At 46.0% G+C, this 18562-nt stretch overlaps 1 protein-coding gene across 3 annotated transcripts in view; it reads right to left on the bottom strand.

Moving 5' to 3' along the window:
* LOC146811936 (large neutral amino acids transporter small subunit 4-like) overlaps nucleotides 1-18562 on the bottom strand; it is a 356611-nt gene that overhangs the window by 171534 nt on the left and 166515 nt on the right. For all 3 annotated transcript variants that reach the window (XM_085618902.1, XM_085618904.1, XM_085618903.1), the window contains exon 6: nucleotides 11950-12042. In XM_085618902.1, the coding sequence (XP_085475028.1) occupies nucleotides 11950-12042 (93 nt within the window). The remainder of the gene's footprint in view (nucleotides 1-11949; nucleotides 12043-18562) is intronic.

Raw genomic sequence — 18562 nt, 5'->3', positions numbered from 1 at the left:
AGAGAGACTGAAATATTGATCGATAAACCAATCATCTAGAATGGGAATTGCGGAAGAAAGATCGAGGACAGTAGTGCCAGAGAGGGATGCGACGCTGGCGTTGCACTTAGAAGAGGTCACCTTCCTAGTTCTGAACCTGTCCTGATCCTCTCATCTTCCACCTGTTCCGGTGGACTCCGTCTGACCCATCTTCAAGGAGTTGGGTTCATTTCTCACCCTAGGTAAATATAATTCTGTGAAATCTGCCTTTGTACCTGTTCTCTTTTTCTCCTCTTTCCAGGTACTGTCATTACAATATATTATTGAGGCTTATTATTGATCTAAACTTGATTTCTTTCTTGAATGAATCTCGATGTTAACATTGTATTTGATCTTTGACTCACAAAGTTATTGATTAGATAAAGATTTTAAAACTTTTCGAGTTTGTGGATATTTCAAAGGTAAAGTTAATGTCATTTCCACTTTAACTAACTTAGCAACCTGATCCATTGAGCAAAGGGAATTTATTTACAAGGAGATCGAGTTGGAAAGATTTGGTAAAAGTGAATATCAAATCACAGGTAAATCACAAATTGATGATAGCGGGTTTTTACTAGCTTACTTGTATGAATGTTATGGGCCCAATGGAGTATATGGTATGTGTGAGTAGCCCAAGCTGGTAACCCACTCCATCAATGCCCAAGTGGATCAAGCTATGCTAAGAAATGTTTTTGTTTAGCTGGCAGTCATCTTATAACAGATCACCTTTTCCTATGCGCTTGTTTATTTTTCTACTTTGTTACGGTTGTAATAAGTTTACAACAATGCTCATTGGTTACAGGCATTAGCAAGGATTCCAAGTTGCTGAAGGAAAAGGTGATTCTTGTAATCCTAGTTCACTTTCAAGGAAATCCTCACCAAATTGTTACCAACGCAACAACTCTATGGAAATCCAAGGGAGTAGAGCAAATTATTTAGTTTTAAACTCAGACTGTGTTTTCCAAGTTGCAGAATTAAGTTCCATTCCAGGATGGATGGTGAACCTGTCTTGAAGAGTTAACGGAACTTCTCACTCTGTGAATCGGCACCGTCCTAGTAGCATAACACAGGCCCCAGCTGGCCCCACGGTGCGGGGGAAGACCCCAAGCTCCAGGGGCCCCCCCTCAGCACAGTCCTCTGGCCAGAGAGCTCCTGATTGTGTCTGGAGGGGGGGCACCCTCCACGTACCTTCAGGGGGACCCCCTCATTTTTCGTTAAGCCAGTGCACAATCCTAATAAAGTTCTGCAGTTTTTTTCCACAGTAAAAATTTGCATTGGCCTTCCATTACGAGCAAATATATGCTTGTTTGCAGTGCTGGCCAGCAGCTGAGCACGCAACAGAAGGACTAAAAAATAAAGTAAGCTCACATGCGGATAACGGAAATGCAAGCAGCACATATTCCACTGCTGACATGTACGTCACTGTGAGGTCCTGGCAACTTAGTCACCGAGGTAACCGGTGCATTGTTATACTAAGGGACCCTTTACTCCACAGCATCACCTGTCAGAAATGAGGTAGCAGCACTTCAACGCTGGTTTGCAGATTGACAGGTAGAGTGTGATTACCTACCAGGAGAGGTATTAATGTTCTGCGAAGAGATGTGCCTTCAGTTTCTTTCTGAATTGCAGCAGGGTAGGAGCAGTTCTGATCTCAATGGTACTAGTGTTCAGATCCTGGCTGCATAGAACAAAGAGGCTTGTCTTCTGTCATTTTTTCTTTTTCCTGCATTTCCTTGTATCCTGTCTGGCGATGGGTTTGTCCCTTGTATGACCTTGTCCGGCCCGGATGTTTAGCTTCTCAGCCACATCTACTGGGATCTTGTTTTGTAGTGTCTTGTAGGTAATGCAGATGAACTTGAAGGTGAAGCAGTCCCGGAGGAGAGCCAGTGAGGTTTCTGGAATATAGGGGTCATGCTGTGGAATTTCTACGGGCCCTTGAGACAAGCTGCAGCTTGTGGGACGCCTCTCATGGGAGCCAATGTTGAATCTGGAAGGTCATGGAGGAGAAGGTTACCTCCATCCAGGTGGAAGGAGACCAAGGGTTGCACTGCTGATCTGAAGTATGTTTTAGGTGGGAAGGTTTTCACGGTTTTCAGGAGGGAAAGTTGGTACCTTGTTGTCTTAATTCTTTGAGCATTGATGTTCCTTCAAAGCGGAATGAATGCAAGTATTTTTGCATTTTCTGTCAGTTGACTGGTGAAGTTTTCAAGGCTCGTGTTGATTAGCTAAGCACACATCAATGTATGGCACTGTCAGAGAACAGGAGGAATTCCCTCTTTGCACAATTGAGTTTTAGGAAGCAGCTTGACATGCATTTTTTAATTAGCTCAAGGCAGGTTTTAAGTTGGTTAGTGACTTGTTTACTGAAGTTATTTTTAGGTACAGTTGTGCATAATCAGTGTATTATTCAATCGGGATGTTGTTGGTGAGTATAATACCTACTTGTTCCATATAGGGGATTGAAGATGACGGGGAAGGGGATGAATTCTTCGGCTATGCCACAGGAGTCAGGAGGTTTTTGAGATTTTGACTTTCCCATCAGGTTGAACTGGCCGCGGTTAGTGAGGGTAGACATGAACCATTGCAAAACTGTTATCAATCAATGCATTCTGGTCAGCTGTGTCAAACTCACATGAGAGGTCAAGTAAAATTAAGAGACAGGAGTCATTTTATCATTGAAGACGAAAGTGTCTTTTTGTGCTTTGCTGGGCTGCTGTTTCTATGAGGCAGTGCAGGATAAGCCAAATTGGTATGCCTGTATGAGGTTTTTCTTGCCGAATTGATCCTATAAAGCAAACACAAGGAGATGATGGAGCGCTGAAACCCGAAACCGGCCCCAGAGTGCTAGTTTCCGTTTCAGGGAAGACCTGGCTTGGCAGTTCGCACTAGACTGTTCCCATGAGGCACAGGGTCAAGAATGATTTGCAAATAGCTGGGTCTGAACTGGGGTGGTGAAGTGAGCTAAAGAACGATGATGGATTCTACCCACATCTGTGAGTGAGGGTGAGTGTCTGAAACGTTTCAGCACTCTGTCCATTATCTCCTTGTGTTTGATATGATCCTATAGTCACGGGGAGACTGTTTTCTTGATGATTTTCCTGACGAAGGGAAGATTGATGAGATCGTTTGACTGAGTCCAGGGTTTTATGGCAGTGGGAATATCTGCACTGTTATGAGGTCATGTTGATGAGCAGGGTTACGGTATCTCCATGCTGAATTATCATGATGGACGGATTGTACTACTGAATTTCGATCCCCGAATATTGTGATGGAAGCATATCGATGACACAGTACCGGGAAAAAAATATTGAAAGGCAAGTGCATATAGGGAAGTATAGATTCACGATCCCTAAATCCACATCTACATACCTTGTATGTACAGTGCAAGTACATATATGTGGTGTTCGGTATAGAAAACCTATACTTGTTTACCTGTCAATATTTTTTTTTATTTAATATCCTCAATATTGTGTCACATCGATATTCTAGGGTCAATATTCAGGGTGCACACCTGATGGATAATGGTGGAAAGTAACTGTCACCAGAAGTGTCTGTCAGTGTGCATAGGCCGTCTGTTAGTTAAGTGTGCAAGATATGGTTGAAGGTAAATGTAGGTGTACTTGTAAAGCGCACTGTGACTCCATGGAGTATCCTGGCGCTGAAGACCACTGGGGAACCCATCCTGGTTTTTCCCTGTGAGATGGTCCCTTTCTGGGTATCTCCAAGGTGAAACCAGGCAACCCCGGCGTCTGTGGGGGGCCGTTGTAGAGATGAGGCAAGCTTAATGCCCAGAGTTGCCGAGTGTGTTCCTGGTTAGAGTAGGTACCGAGGCAAGAATTATCAAGTCCGTTTTGACCCTGGTGCACAACCCTGCCGCGTCAGGAATTGAACCCTGGCCGATTCTCTGCTTACGGGTCTGCCGCCTCTAACCAGTGAGCCACACCTCTCCACCAGAACAATGTGAGGTTGACAAATGTAACTTTTCTTCTCAAGAAGAAGTGACTGATGGAGTTGTGAATGATTCTGGAATACCAGGGTCGAGGACTGCTTAAAAGGCCTTGAAGAGCCTTTTGCTTCTATTAGTTGCTACATTGATGGTGGTCTTGTAGAAAATGGCTCTGAATGAGTTGATAGGGTTTTGTAGCTTAGCTGTGTGCTTTTAATTGTGTGAGGTATTCGAGGGCATTGCCCCATCTCAATTTATTTACCTGTTTTCATACAGTCCACTTTATCTCTTGGTGTACTATGACGTGGGGATATTTAGGTTGGAAGTACGAGATTTCAGGTGTGTTGAGTTTAACCCTGGGCGTAGTACTACGCTACGCTCGTGGAGCGTGCGTAGTTTGTGCTACTACGCACTATGCGAATTGCACGTAGCACAGTGCAAAAATGCGTAGTGGGCATTTTTTGCTTGCTCGCGGTCCTCAACATCAAGTTGGCGACCACAAGTGAGCAAAATCAACTTCCCGGCGAGACTTTTTCCTCGTTCGCGATCAGCAACATCAAGTTGCCGATCGCGAGCGTGGAAAATAAACCTCCCAGCGAGATTCTCAACGTGGGGAGGTCAGGTTTCTCATTGAGAGTGGTCGCGTATGCTTGCGACCTCTCGCGATGAGAAACTACCAGTCCGCGTAGAGAAAGCTGCCACTCGAGTACAGATCTACTCGAACGGCAGAAAGCGACCGCTTGCACTGTGCAAGATGCCGTTTGCAATGATTGCACAGTGCGGACAAGCATCCGGCACTGTGCAATCAGTGCGAACAGCATTTCCCTACCGCACTACGCAGTTCGCGTAGCTACGCGTAGCGCGAAATGCACTTCGCGTAGCTACGCGTAGCACTACTACGCAAACTACGCCCAGGGGTTTTACTGTGATTATTGGGATTTTTTTCTTTTACATCTGATGAAGGCTGATGGGTGTTTGAGATGTTGGATTCTTTTCAAAAGAACATCTTTGAAGCAGACGTAGGGTGAATGGTGTCCATAATGTCTAATTGGAACCTAACGGCTGATGAAACACGCATAGTCTAAACATCATTGGCATGGTTTATTAAACAGAATCTGTCAGGAAACAACCCTTCATACTCCTTGGCTGTTGATGTTACGGAGTCTCCAAAGCTCCCTCAGTGCATTGCTCCAGCGTAAACTTTGTAGTATATAGTATGCTGCGGGCTGTGTGTACATCAGAAGCTCTGCATGCTGTTGCTGGCAGACATTCTTGATGGTGTATGCTCACAGTCCACTGGGCAGTTTGTGTGAACTCAATACACAGCCAGTGTCGTAATGCTCTTATCCACATTGCTGTGGGGCTGAATGTCCCTTAGCATAACCATGCATGTGTTTCTTCTATGAGTGAGTTGGCAGCACCACTGAGTGAAGTCAAGTCAACGATGGAACATGTGCTGTTTGCATTCCATTCCCATTCGCTTGTGTGTTTAAGGCACTGGGATGTGCTTGCCTTTGATGCACGCAGATGCTTTCTAGTACTCGGCCAGTTGACAACTCAGAAGTAATATTTTAACGCATTCTTTTTCCCCCGCAGGGAATTACAACGCAGTTGTTACAACGACCGCGTTGTGACCACGCATACCATTACCCCGCAAGTTGTAACAACGACTTGCTCATGCATAACAACGACTTGCGCAAGTCATAACGACTTGCAGACGGGGGGCCGCTGGATGTTGGAATAGCATAATTTACTATTCCAACTCCAGTATGTGCAACAGTAGGGAAGGTGTTTGATTTTTAAATCCAACACCTTCTGCCCTGTCCACAAGTCATTGTTCCGACTTGTGGAGTAATGGTATACATGGTTACAACACAGTCGTAACGACTGCGTTGTAATTCCCTGCAGGGAAAAGTTTTCGTGGTAAACGATGTTTACCACTCAGAAGCATCTACAAATTGCAGACTTGAAAAGGAGTAGTGTGACACACTCCTGCTTGTGAATAAGACATCCATTGCCCCTTGGATGCGGTTGGGCGCCTGCCCTGCTTTCTGCTTATGGATAGGATGCCTACTTATGTCTGCAGTGAATCTCGTGAGCACTGCAGTCCTCAGCCACAACTTGTGGGGTTAGCATGAGCGCGCTGTGATTTTAGCTTGCAGTGATAAATTGGAAGAAGGCAAGGCCAGGTAATACTCCTTTATTTAAGGAGCAAAGGAACTTGCACCAGCAGCATCTGTCATCATTTGCTCCAAACAGCAAAAACCACAGTGAAGGGTTAAAAAAATACACATTCCAAAAATATGATGGTGGCTATTGTGCGATCCCTAGAAGCTGAGTGCCAGTTCTTGCCATAATAACCGGTACTAGGAATGAAATGGTAATCATCCTACACGGAGCGTCCTAGTGACGGTTCAGGACAATCATCTGGTCTGCCCCACACACACCTATGTGGAGAACTGAAATGTAAACCCCTTACCCAGAGAAACAGAACCTCAAACTTGTCAAAGTACCTGCTCATCAGTGCTATGAATAAAAAACACAAACCCCCTTACGTGAGGACTCTTCTTATTTCAGGACAGAGTCCGCGTCTGGACGCTTGCAGTTCTACGATATCACGTGCATTGTGCATTTCCTCATGTCTGCTGATGTGTCTTTGTGTCGATGGTGGGCTAGAGGTGCCATGTGGAGGAAGAGGCTGACCAGAGGACATCTGCTGGCTGCCACAGGTGGGCAGTCACAACCTATGTACCTGCTGATCAAGGAACCTGCATGTCACTTGAGCTGTATCCTGCTACGTCATGGTATATTCAAGAAATCGCTCCGAGCAGCAGCACCTTGTACCTCAATAGCCCTCACACAAATCATCAAAAGGGCTGCTCAGGAGCCAGAGTTGGAAATGACAGAGTAAGCCTCAGAGCTTCCGGCAGTTGGTTCTGGACACCAAGGAGCAGATTTACTAACATCTGACGCAGCGCAATGCAGCAAGACAAGTTGCTGCTTTGCTTACAGTGGAGAGGGCAGGAATTAGTTATATCTACGAAGATATGGTGTATTCCTGCTCTCTCTGCGCTGGCTCCCTAGAGGCTGCCAAGCAACACAGGCACCTGTGTTACAGGAAGGATTGGTTTTGTGAAAGAAGGGACTCCTGCTTGCACAACAAAAACAATACTTTGAGGCTTTTTTTCTCTGTGTGGCGGAATGTTGCCCACGTAGAAAGAGGATAAAACTAGGAGAAATGAACGTATTTCTCCTCCTTACCCCTCACCTGGGAAGGTGTAGCATTTTGAGGCATTCCCAAGTTTAGTAGTGTCAGTAAATTTGGGAATGGGCCAAAAACCATATGTGGATGTGTGGGAATGCCGGCTCTCCTTTCACGGAAAGTCTTCCCAGGGCAGACTAACAAAAGGCAGCGACTTGCACTGCCTTGCGTTACTCCAGATTTGACACCCAGAGCCACCTTGGCTCTGCATGGCATAGTAAATCTCACATGAGGGCTTGCGTCGCTCTTGTGTTCACCTTGACACAAGGGCAATGCAAGCCATTGATAAATCTGGCCCCGCATAACCATTGCTGATGAATAGAATAGTAGTTCGGAGTGCTCTGGTCACAGCAGCGGTTGGGTCTGACCATGCTCAGATCACTCCTTGAAATTAAATTGTAGGCCCTTGTGATGACATCAACGAGGGGGCGTCTGAGGGAAGCACGCATATTAGGGTTTTATGGTAGTGCTGACCACAGAGACCTAGGTCGTCTCACTAGGGCCGTTGATGACTCAGCAGGGGGGAAGGGGAAGGGGGGTGGTTTGCCACATCCGATGCACGAGAGGAAACCCAACATCAGGAACAAAACAAAAGTGCAGAAATGAAAGGGAAACCACAATACCATCATAAGAAATACCATGCTGCCGGTATTTGCTAACACCATTGACGACAGAAACTACAAAAGAAGCATGAAAAAACTTACACGCAAGACTGATTTTTCTATATTTGCTTATGCTGTTTGCCGAAACAAAATAGTCCTGTGATGTCTGTCGTATGGGGGCGGACAGGTGTATAGAGGAAATAAGGAGGTTGTGTGGCAGGTTGTGCTTTTCAAAGGGTAAAAGGCCAAGCACATTAGCCTAAAGTGGCTAACATTTACCCCCATACCTACTGGCCGTACAAAGGCACGGGCTTGCCAGGACATCATTTGGCTCTCTAAACTACATTAAGGGCCCGACAGCATTTAATCCTCTTTCGCGTTGAGAATAACAAGGCTTTCCTCTGTAGTTCACGAACATATGTTTATATGTACAATGGGTGGGGCCCTGAAGGAGGATTTCAAGAGCCCTATTTAGAGTGTGACACCTGCCAAAAAGTGACGGCAGTCCCGCCCACTATATTTAGAGAGCCATTGACACCCCAATGCATTCTTAATACGGCAGATGGAACATCTGCTACTCCACGTAAGACCTTAAATCTTCTTTGGTGGCCCCATAACCTATAATGGGCTTTTTCATCTCTTATTGCCCTTAATATCCTTAACTTTTCTCAAGTTATTCACTTTGGCTCCAAACCGCCCAATCTCCTCCTTGAGGGTCTCGGACCTCCAGATTCCAAGGCTCAGGGTTTTCCCACCAGGTGCAATAAAAAGGGATGTTTAGTGAACTGACATTCTGGTCACCTATCACGATCTTCACCTCAGATGTGATCTTAAAGCCAGCCCAGAAACACCTGTCTGGGAAGGGCCAAATAGACATAGATGCAGGGGAAGCTGTCGGACTGATTTTTAAAAATCAAGTTACATTAACAAACGTTATTCCCTCCTATATGTATTGCTTTGCACTTATGATTGTGTTTAGTTTCTTTTCCCTGCGTCCACATTCGTAGCCTTAACCAGACCTGTTGTGTTTGGAAGAGTACAACATTTGCAAACCTACAAACCATTTGTACTGCAATTACACCTGGTCCCTAGACTGGAGTGCTTCCCTGAGTATTAGTCCATTTTACAAGAGAGAAGAAAGGGTGAGAATGGCATGGTTTGGAGTGCCAAAAACATGGGGGGATTGAGAGGGTTGGGTTGATAGTAATTTGGATTGCAGTGACGGGGAAAAGCCTGGGGTTGACGTGGGTCTGCTGAAGGTGTGACAGGGTTGTGTGGAGTTTAACAGAGGCAAGGTGTCTGGTGTCAAGGCTTAAGAATTGTAGTGTCAGCATTTCAAGATGAATGTGGGAGGGTTTGGGAGCACATGGCAGGGCTTCAAATTACAATGGCAGAGATTTGGGCCGATGAGGACATGGCTTTGGGATTTAATGGCAAGATTTGGCTAAAGGAAACAAGGATTGGTGTGATATCTAATTTGGGGGACATTTGGCAGGTTGTTCTAGAGGAAATGTTTTTAAGCTCCAGACTGATATTAAAAGTAAAGGTGTAGATATAAACTGTAATGGACTGTTGTCCCTTCATCTTGCTGCATGAGTATTTATTTTGAGCTCCTTCCTTCATTTTGATTTTGGGTTTAGCTACATTATTGTTGCATGTTTTATGCCTTTTAAGATTGTGATTTTTTTCAGCCAGGTTGGACATTGCTGCTTTCTAGGCAACATTGCAGATTTTCAGGATGATGCCGTTAGCAGCCAGTGAAGCTCCTCAAGGGTAAAAGTTATGGATGGAGGTGCCGGGTTTCGCAGTCATGGCGACCCGGTATGTAGTGTTAGAGACAAGACTTGTGATCATGAGAACGTTGTTAGAGTGGCAGTGACAAGGTTTGAAATGAGGGTGTGCAGTGATTGTGGAGTTTGTATTGAACTGGTGGCAGTGATGAGTAGGGGGATGATGTGTTGGACTGGCTTGCAGTGACAGTGATAGATATTTAGATGACATAAGGTTTCTGATGGTATTTGAGGTTCCAGTGAAAAGGATTTGAGTTATTAGCACCCTTGTGGTGATAATTATGATGGTATCAAGGATTGGGTCAGCATTTGCAGTCAAGGTGGCTGAGACTTGGAGTGATTGAACGATGAGTCCACGGTCACAGTCAGGGGTTGGAGTGAAGTTGAAATATTTATGGTGACTGTGACATAATTCAGAGATGAGACGAATTATGGTAATAGATTTTGGTGACCATTTAGGGTATCAGGGGATGCTGGAGATAGGTTTTGGAATGACAATCAAATGATTTGGAGTGACCAGTCATTATGTGCGGTGACAGATGTGCCGGATTAGATCGCTGACAATGGTCTGTCCTCTGTTAAGGGGAAGGAGTAAAATAATAAGGGGTAAATGCACTAGAAAATGACACAGCGGCGATTGGCATCATTAGGAAAAATCAGGGATGCATTATATTTACAGCAATACAATGCATTCCTGTGCTTTCCTCTGCGCTGGCGCACAATTGGCTGCCTAGCGCCAACACAGCACTCTTGCACCATGGTGAAAAGGTGCCTGTGTTGCAGGGTTGATTGGAGGGATCGTTGATTTCGTTTTCCTCCGAATGCAGCACACATAGACAGGGCAAAAAAACGAGGAAAAATAAAGGTATTGCTCCTCCTTGTACCACTTTAGAATGTGACGCATTCCCAGGTTTACGAAACCTTGTGTTTTGCATGGGAATGCCCACAGCAACACCCAGGGAACACCTCTAGTAATGCATGAAAGGGAGCCTTTTTACAAGGCCATGAAAAGCCATGCACAGTGGCTGTGCGTGGGTATGTAAATATTGCTCAGCATTGTGTTCCACCAGAATATCAAAAAAAGTGATGCTCCGGTGGCGCAAGGGCCTTGTAAATATGCCCCTAAATCTAAAGATGTCCGCCGGCCTAGCGGACATCTCTTTACCATTGGCAGGAACCACCATAAAAGCGGTTCCTGTCAATGAATTAAATGTTAGCTGGATGGCTCCGTCAACATGGCAGCACCGTCCACCAGACTTTTAACCTGTGCTACATTGGGCAGGTGGTCAAATGGGGAAAACTTAGCTGGCTCTTACACGGTCAAGCCGTCGGAGGTGTATGTCAGCAGTGGAGATGGACTAGTCTTCTCTGCTAACATACTGAAGGTACGCCCATCACTTAACGAGTATGACGGACCTTCAGTTTGGTAAAGAGAGTACTCCATTACAGTTGTGATGTAGTCCCCTCTCTGCCAAACTCCTAATGAGGCCGAGAGTCTAAAAGAGAAGATGAAAGGATTCAATGCTATCAGACAAGGTTTGTGAGTGAGAATTACATGGCTAGCGAGAGTCAGACATTAATGTGACGAGATTAGGGATTGTGATGGGTTTGGTAAAATGAAGACAGGTTTCGAGGGAATATGACAGGTTTGGGGGATGAAGATGACGTGTTTTGGGAATGACAGTTTACGGATTAGATTGTGTCAGTGCCAGGGTTTCTGAAGAGTGTGACAGTTGCAGGGTTCTGGTGAAGACTGCACCATTGTGTGGTGGCAGCGCCAGGTTTTGGGGTAACTTCTGAGGTTTTGGGTGAAGAAGTCAGCATTTTGGAAGTGACAGGTTTTAGCAACAACAGTGCAGAATTAGGGGAGATGGTGACAGGGTAAAGGGACATAGAGCCATGGTTTGAAGTGTTTTTTAGGTAAAGTGAATATTAAAGGTGTCTGTGACAGAATTTGGGATGGCAGTGGCAAGTGGGTTTAGGGTGACAAGTTATAGTTAGAGATTGGATGTTCAGGTTTAGACTTTCACTATTAGAGAGTGAATTAATAGTTGACCAAGTTTATGCTTATGTGTTATACAACTTAGGTGAGAGTCGTAAGGTTTCAGGTGAGGGTGTTGCAAACTGAGATTGTGGTTAGGGTTAAGAACAAGGGAGGTGGTGATGTTGTGGCTGGAGTTAACGTTTGGAATGAGTTTTTGATGAGAATCTGGAGTTCAGTGTTGGGACAGGTTTAGATTTATTGAAAAAGATTGGTTGATGTTAGGGTCGGTTTAATAGGACTGACAATGACTGAGTTTGGGGGTGATGGAGGAGGTTAGTCTTACTTACCCTGAATACAGTGAAGATCGTGGCCGATGCCGAGAAGGTACCCAAAGCCAGTGCATGGTACAGCCATCCAAGTGTCCCTATGAGGGTCGGGAGCTGAGAGACAAAGAAAGATATAGTAAGTCCACTGCTAGAGAGCTGTATTTCTTTTTTCTGGGTGGAGGGGGTTATAGTGCAGTACTTGGGCCATGGTGTAAAAAAACTCTGGGGGTGTAAACATATTATTAGTAGCAGTCTAAGAGTGCTGTATGTGGAGAAGGGTGTGATACTGGAGAAAGAAAGCTCTCTATATATTTGGCAATGTTAAATCGATGTGTGATGAAGATGAATTTAGAGCACTTAAGGTGAAGACATTAATTATGCTGCACTTGCAGTGATATAAGGGTAGAACATGGATGGGGCTGTAGTAAAAATTCTGAAAATGAGTTTTATATATGAGCCACTGGAAGATTGGCAACAGCTGTATGTCTGTGTGAGTGGTGTATGATGAGCATGTTTAAAAAGCAATATTTGTAGAGCTGCATTGGTGACTCAGACTTAATTGAATTGTAGGATTGAGTAATGTTTCAAAAAAAGTATTCTAGCTATGTGGAGCAAGGCCGAGGGCAAATCTGTTTCTCTGAAGGTGATGGTCAGACACAACTAGTAGGTGATACATTGAACCCAGTAACAAGACGGTGATCAATGGTCAAGTAATCCAGTTCAAAAGAAAAAAAACATGGGGCATATGTTCAAGAAACTGACGGAGCGCGGTTTTATGGCAAAATCGGTAACACCACCCTCCATCAGTTTCAAAATGCAGGGATGCATCGTATTTCCAAAAATACGGCGCACCCCTGTGTTTCCCCTAGCACTGGTGCTAAAGAAGCTGCCTAGTGCCAGCGCAGGCACTCTTGCACCAATTTGCACGGGTGCCTGCGCTGCAGGGGGGATTGTTTATGTGCAGGAAGGGACACCTTCCTGCACATAAACAATCTTAACAAGCGATTTACTCAATCCTTGTGTGCTGCAGAATCGCCTGTTTAAGACCAGATATTTTCTGGTCTTATTTTTGGTGCTGCCCCATACCTTTGTAAATGTGGGGCAGCGTAAAAAATCAATGGGTGCTGTGTCGGAATGCCCACTGCAACACTCATTGCCTGCCCATTTCACGCTAAGCGCTGCGTTAATAGGGGCATTATTTACAAGGCGGCATTAAGCTACGTTAAGTGGCTTATAGCCTCCTAAGGCGAAGGACTTAACGCCACCAGAATGTTGCAAACAGTGACCTTCTGGTGGCATTAACTCCTTGTAAATATGCCCGATGTTTCCTACATTCGGTAATTTATTTTCAAATGGAGACTCTTCCCATGGATTCATCATCTTTAGAATTATTCCCAGAAGCAAAATGGATATCTAAACATCAGACATGTCCCAGCCGAGGTGGCATGCTGCCTGTGACTGCGTCACCAAAGCAGAAAGTACAGTAAACATCGCTAAATCTTATTTGCACTGCCCTTGTAAAGCAATGTCATAGGCACTACAAGCTGTTTTTCGTAAATCACATTTGATGTAGAAACAAGATAGAACACTCTTGACAATACTATCAAACAGAAGAGTACACATCCTGTTTCGATACAGTATGGAGGGTATGAATGAATCTACGTGAAAATACAGACCCAGCAGAAAAAAACGTTACCAAAGACCAGTTTTTGATTGATATTTTCTCATGCACATTCTTATTCCTTAGCACCACTCCCAAAGCATTATACATGATTCAGAAGTGGGTCTGAGGACACCAGCCATAAACCTGAGTATTAAACAGTTTGCAGGACTTTCCAAGCCATGCCCCCACCATCCACCCTGGCCCAGACAACAATGCTACGTAGAGATGGAGCTTAGGGTTGCAGCTTGGCACCTACAAGATAAGAGGAAGATGGAGCAGCTTCTTTAGAAAGGATTTAAAAATTTGAGTAGACGGAGCATTGTGATATGAAAATGGGGAGTTTTCCACGCTCTGGCAGCAGTACCAGAGACGGGTCTATTTAATATAATCTTAAGAAGGGGACTGGAAAAAGATCTCTCTTTGCAACATAGGGTTTGAGAAATTCTGGATAAAGATAGCGTTCTGGAAGAGAAAGCTGTGAATGTGGCGGTTTCAAGCTTTGTATCTCGTAGAGCAGCCAGTCTTCTTCGGGAGGCAGTTCATAATGTGGTCACGGTTATTAGAGCTTGTGAGGAATGTCACAGCAGCCTGAAGAATAGCTCGAATTGGGCGAGTTATTTTTAGGTCTCGCCTAGCTGTGCAGCACGTATGCGCTGCTCGCTCTGCGAGACATTTTGTGAGAGGAGATTTCAGAAGGGGGCTTGAAACCCCGCTCCTCATTTTCATTGGATGGCGTCATCGTTTATGGTAAATGGTGGCCTCCGATTGAAAATGAGGCTTCTTTGTTACTGCCCCTTTTGGGACGGCCTATCCGGACTGGATCGTTTGCTTCACGGCTGTCGTAAAGCAATTTCTTATCTAAAGGAGGCGTGTTATATAAACAAGCAGTGAAGCAAAGGATCCAGTCTGGATGGGCCATCCCAAAAGGAGACAGGGCGGTAACAAAGAAGCACTGTTTGGAGAGCTTGTTTTAGAGCTATAAGAAGGCTGATCCTTAACATGAATGTCGTGTTTATCTCCGCAAGCTGTTCTGCATGATTTTAGCCTGTTGAGAAGGCGTGGCAGGCCAGCCCAGGAGGAGGGAGGGGTGGAGAAAGGAGTGAACCCCGTTTAACAAATAAAAAGAATTCACTTCATTGCTTTGGTTGCCTTCTTTAATGAGATTAATTTCCTGGATCGATGGCACACTTGTTTAAATTTCAGGTTTAATTCCCGCCAGCTATGTGAGTCACATAGAAGGTAACATGTTGTCGTCCCAGGGTAAGGGGTTGATAAAGTCTGGCTGCTGGCCTGCTAAAAGCAACTCTTCCACTTTGCGAAATAATGCCTCCTCCCGACGCCGTGGGTTTACACCCGTTGTCCACGCTGTGAAAGTGGATAATTTCAGCCACTTTCGTGTTAATTAGAGGCTCGGGTCTTTGAGGCGCATCCGCTTGTCTTCCTGCAGGTGCCAGGGGTCTATTTTCAGTATTCGAACACACCGTGGAAGCAAAGCACCAGTTAGTGGCACGGGAGGGGTGAGTCCACTGTCTCGATGCCAGTCCCTGCAACCATCGTCAACCACCTCAGATCAGGGGACCAGTCCGGATGGGCCATCCCAAAAGAAGACAGGGCGGTAACAAAGAAGCACTGTTTGGAGAGCTTGTTTTATTAGTGCTCCCTTAGCGCCGCCAGACACCGTGAAAAGCGAGGATAGAAAACGTGCAGCGAGGTGTCTCTCTTGGTGCTAAACACTTCATGCCAATCGCCTGTCGCCATCTGGGGGATTGCCGAGTGTGGCGTAGGGTTGTGCACTTGAATTGTGCCTCTATTGCCTGCATCGCTGGTGGTGCCAGGGTGTAGGTTACTGTACCCGAGGCTCTGGCGCAGGGTACCCCTCCCCTCCTAGTGTGGTAAAGTTGTGTCGTGCGCCCCCCCCCCCACCCCCAGTGTGGTAAAGTTGTGGCCCCTCCGGTGGGAGTAAATGAACATTACATCTGCAGCCTCGGAGGCGGGTCCCGCTCCCTGCGCCCTGTTTCCACATTCCTCGGGTTGGAATCCCTCCCTCTGATGCTGTCATCGTTATTACCCCCCCTCGCCCGGCCCCCACCTCTTCCTGCTGCCTCTCACTCCTCCCCCTGCTCGGGTAGAAACTTGTTATCAGGGCTGACTCCAGACTCCTGCGGGGATGGGGGTTAATGGCAGGGTGTGTGTGGGGAGGGGGGCACAGATTGGGACAGGGCTCACTGTACTGCAGGGTAGGAGTTGCCGAAGTGATTCCTTTGAGCTGCTGCAGCGGACAGGATCAGTCTCTGGGGTGGGGCACCTCGATAACTCACTGTGGGGCATATTATCAAGCCAGGAGATAACATTATCGCCGCTTTAGCAGCAGAAAACTGCCGCTAAAACGGCGATAATGGGCTTGATAATATGCTCTATGGAATTCCAATTGAAGCCCATGTTAGACGTCCTTCACATTTAACATGGGCTTCAATTGGAATTCCATAGAGCATATTATCAAGCCCATTATCGCCGTTTTAGCAGCAGTTTTCTGCCGCTAAAGCGGCGATCATTTTATCGCCAGGCTTGATAATATGCCCCTGTGTGATCCTGTGGCCTGCGGAGACCTGTGCAGCGTTAGTCACTCACAGTCCATTCCAGGGCCTGGGCTGGGGGGGAGGGCCCCACCAGACGGACTTCAGCCCTGTGTACCAAGGTTAATATATGACCCAGAACCAGCCGATCCCTAGGCATCTATACTGAAATAGTCAGTTTTGCCCCCAGATGCCCCTGTAGTGAGGATACGGGATTCACTGCAGACATTGTTAAGTTAGCATATGTCAGTACATGCTTGGCTGCCATGATGCTGCTTTTGCACACATTTCTACATGACTTTGTTTTCGTAAATCCTCTGCTTGTGCTTGTTCACATGAGAACCGTCTACCTTTCACGTTTCTTGCTATACTCTGTGGGTTTCGTCTGCACATTGTGTTAAAGGTTGAAAAACAATGTGCTCCGTTAATCTGCTTTGGTCAGTCCCATGCATGTTAGACCTAATAGCACCACAGCTGCACTACTGAAATTAGGGTGCTTTTAATATGGCGTTGCATGCATGTTAGGCATTTGGAGAAAAACCTTTCCGAAGAGAAGAGCTGTGTTTGTCCGGAGATGTAAAACTTTTGCATCTAAATCTGGAGGTATGGGGTCCCCCTGGCAAAGCCCAGAGGTCTTCTATAATTATTATAAACTAGTTCCTAACACGGGGAGGGTGGCAAGGCACAGTAGGCCTTTTCTCACTAGCTTTATAAAATGATATCCTCATTCATATTTCATGGAATTGTAACAATGCTCACTATATTGAGTCTATGTATATTGCTGCTAGTATTAGATCGTGTACTGCATTATAGAGCACGTTAGTTAAAATAAACATTTTAAACTATACTGTGTTTCTGATTACTCATGTTGTGGACAAGTATAAGTGAGTTAGCGAAAGAGTGTTCTTGCTCCCGCGATTCCTGAGAGAGTCTGAGTGACATGTTCTAGGATGTCTAATCATTGGTAGCTTCACTCTAGTACGGAAAACGAATGAGACTATAGCTAGTCGGATTGGGGTTCCGGGCACTAAGGTGAGCTGTTGATACACCATGATACACCGAGGTCCTGGTTTCCTGCGCGTAGTTCTGTATATGTGCAGAATCCCTGCAGCAGGGAGGTGGATGTGCTGGGGTGAAGGTTCAAGCCTGTTCCTGAGGGCCTTTGGTACCTGCCACCTGGTTACACGGCCTCTTCCTTACAGGCTCCGACAGCAGAGCTATTCCTGAGGTTACACGGCCTCTTCCGTACAGGTTCCTACAGCAGAGCTATCCATCGGGTTACACAGCCACTTCCTCTAGTCTTGCAGTCTCACACAGCAGAGCTATCCCTCGGGTTACTGCTCTTCATTTCATCCAGTGGCGCAGGCTCCTACAGCAGAGCTATCCCTCGGGTTACACAGCCTCTTCCTCCAGTCTTGCAGGCTCCCACAGCAGAGCTATCCCTCAGGTTACACAGCCTCTTCCTCCAGTCTTGCAGGCTCCCACAGCAGAGCTATCCCTCGGGTTACACAGCCTCTTCCTCTAGTCTTGCGGTCTCACACAGCAGAGCTATCTCCCTCGGGTTACTGCTCCTCATTTCATCCAATGGCACAGGCTCCCACAGCAGAGCTTTCCCTTGGGTTACACAGCCTCTTCCTCCAGTCTTGCAAGCTCCCACAGCAGAGCTATCCCTCAAGTTACTGCTTCTCATTTCATCCAGTGGCTCCCACGGCACGGCACCACCGATTTCCTGCAGGGCTACTAAAAGAGAGCTTGCTTAGAAGAACCGGTGGAACTTTTGAGCAGCAATGGAAATTCATGTAGAATTTCTACATCCTGCAGTCTGCCCCGATCATTCTAGTGACGGGGACATAGATAGCCTTTCTGTTGCACCCCCTAGAGGACCACTTGAAAAGGGCTGGCATGCGCGGCCGGAGGTTCTAGCCATATGGTAAGAAAATCATCTGCTTCAACTATACTGAGGTTAACTGCCTTCTATTTGTAAAAACAAGCATTGGCATAACCACTTGATTTGGCTTTACTGTGGTGAACACGGTGCATGTAAACACGGTGATGTTCAATCTGCACTGCTTATGTCTTGTGTATGTGCAGTCTCCCTGTTTTGCTGGCTGCTATGTCTGTGCCAGTTTTTTATTCCCCCAAGCTTCCAGTGCTGCACAGTACCAGTTCTGTAGGGGCAACTCTTAAACATAAATGGAGCCTCGGGGCATGACTATTTGTGCTTCCAGAAAATGCCCCTTTCCCAATGTATCCTCCTGCCAGTGTACGACGATGAATGAATGTGCCTCCTTAGGGTGCATTATGGGATGCTAGACATCACTGTGGGATCTGAGAATCTGGTAATATTCTAGGATGCCAGGTTGTCATTGCACTTGATCATGCATGAAGAAAAATGAAC

The sequence above is a fragment of the Triturus cristatus genome, chromosome 7 (assembly GCF_964204655.1).
Source record: "Triturus cristatus chromosome 7, aTriCri1.1, whole genome shotgun sequence".
In the NCBI taxonomy this organism is placed as follows: Eukaryota; Metazoa; Chordata; class Amphibia; order Caudata; family Salamandridae; genus Triturus; species Triturus cristatus.
Note: the sequence above shows the minus strand (reverse complement) of the source record. Positions and strands in the feature narration are given on the sequence as shown.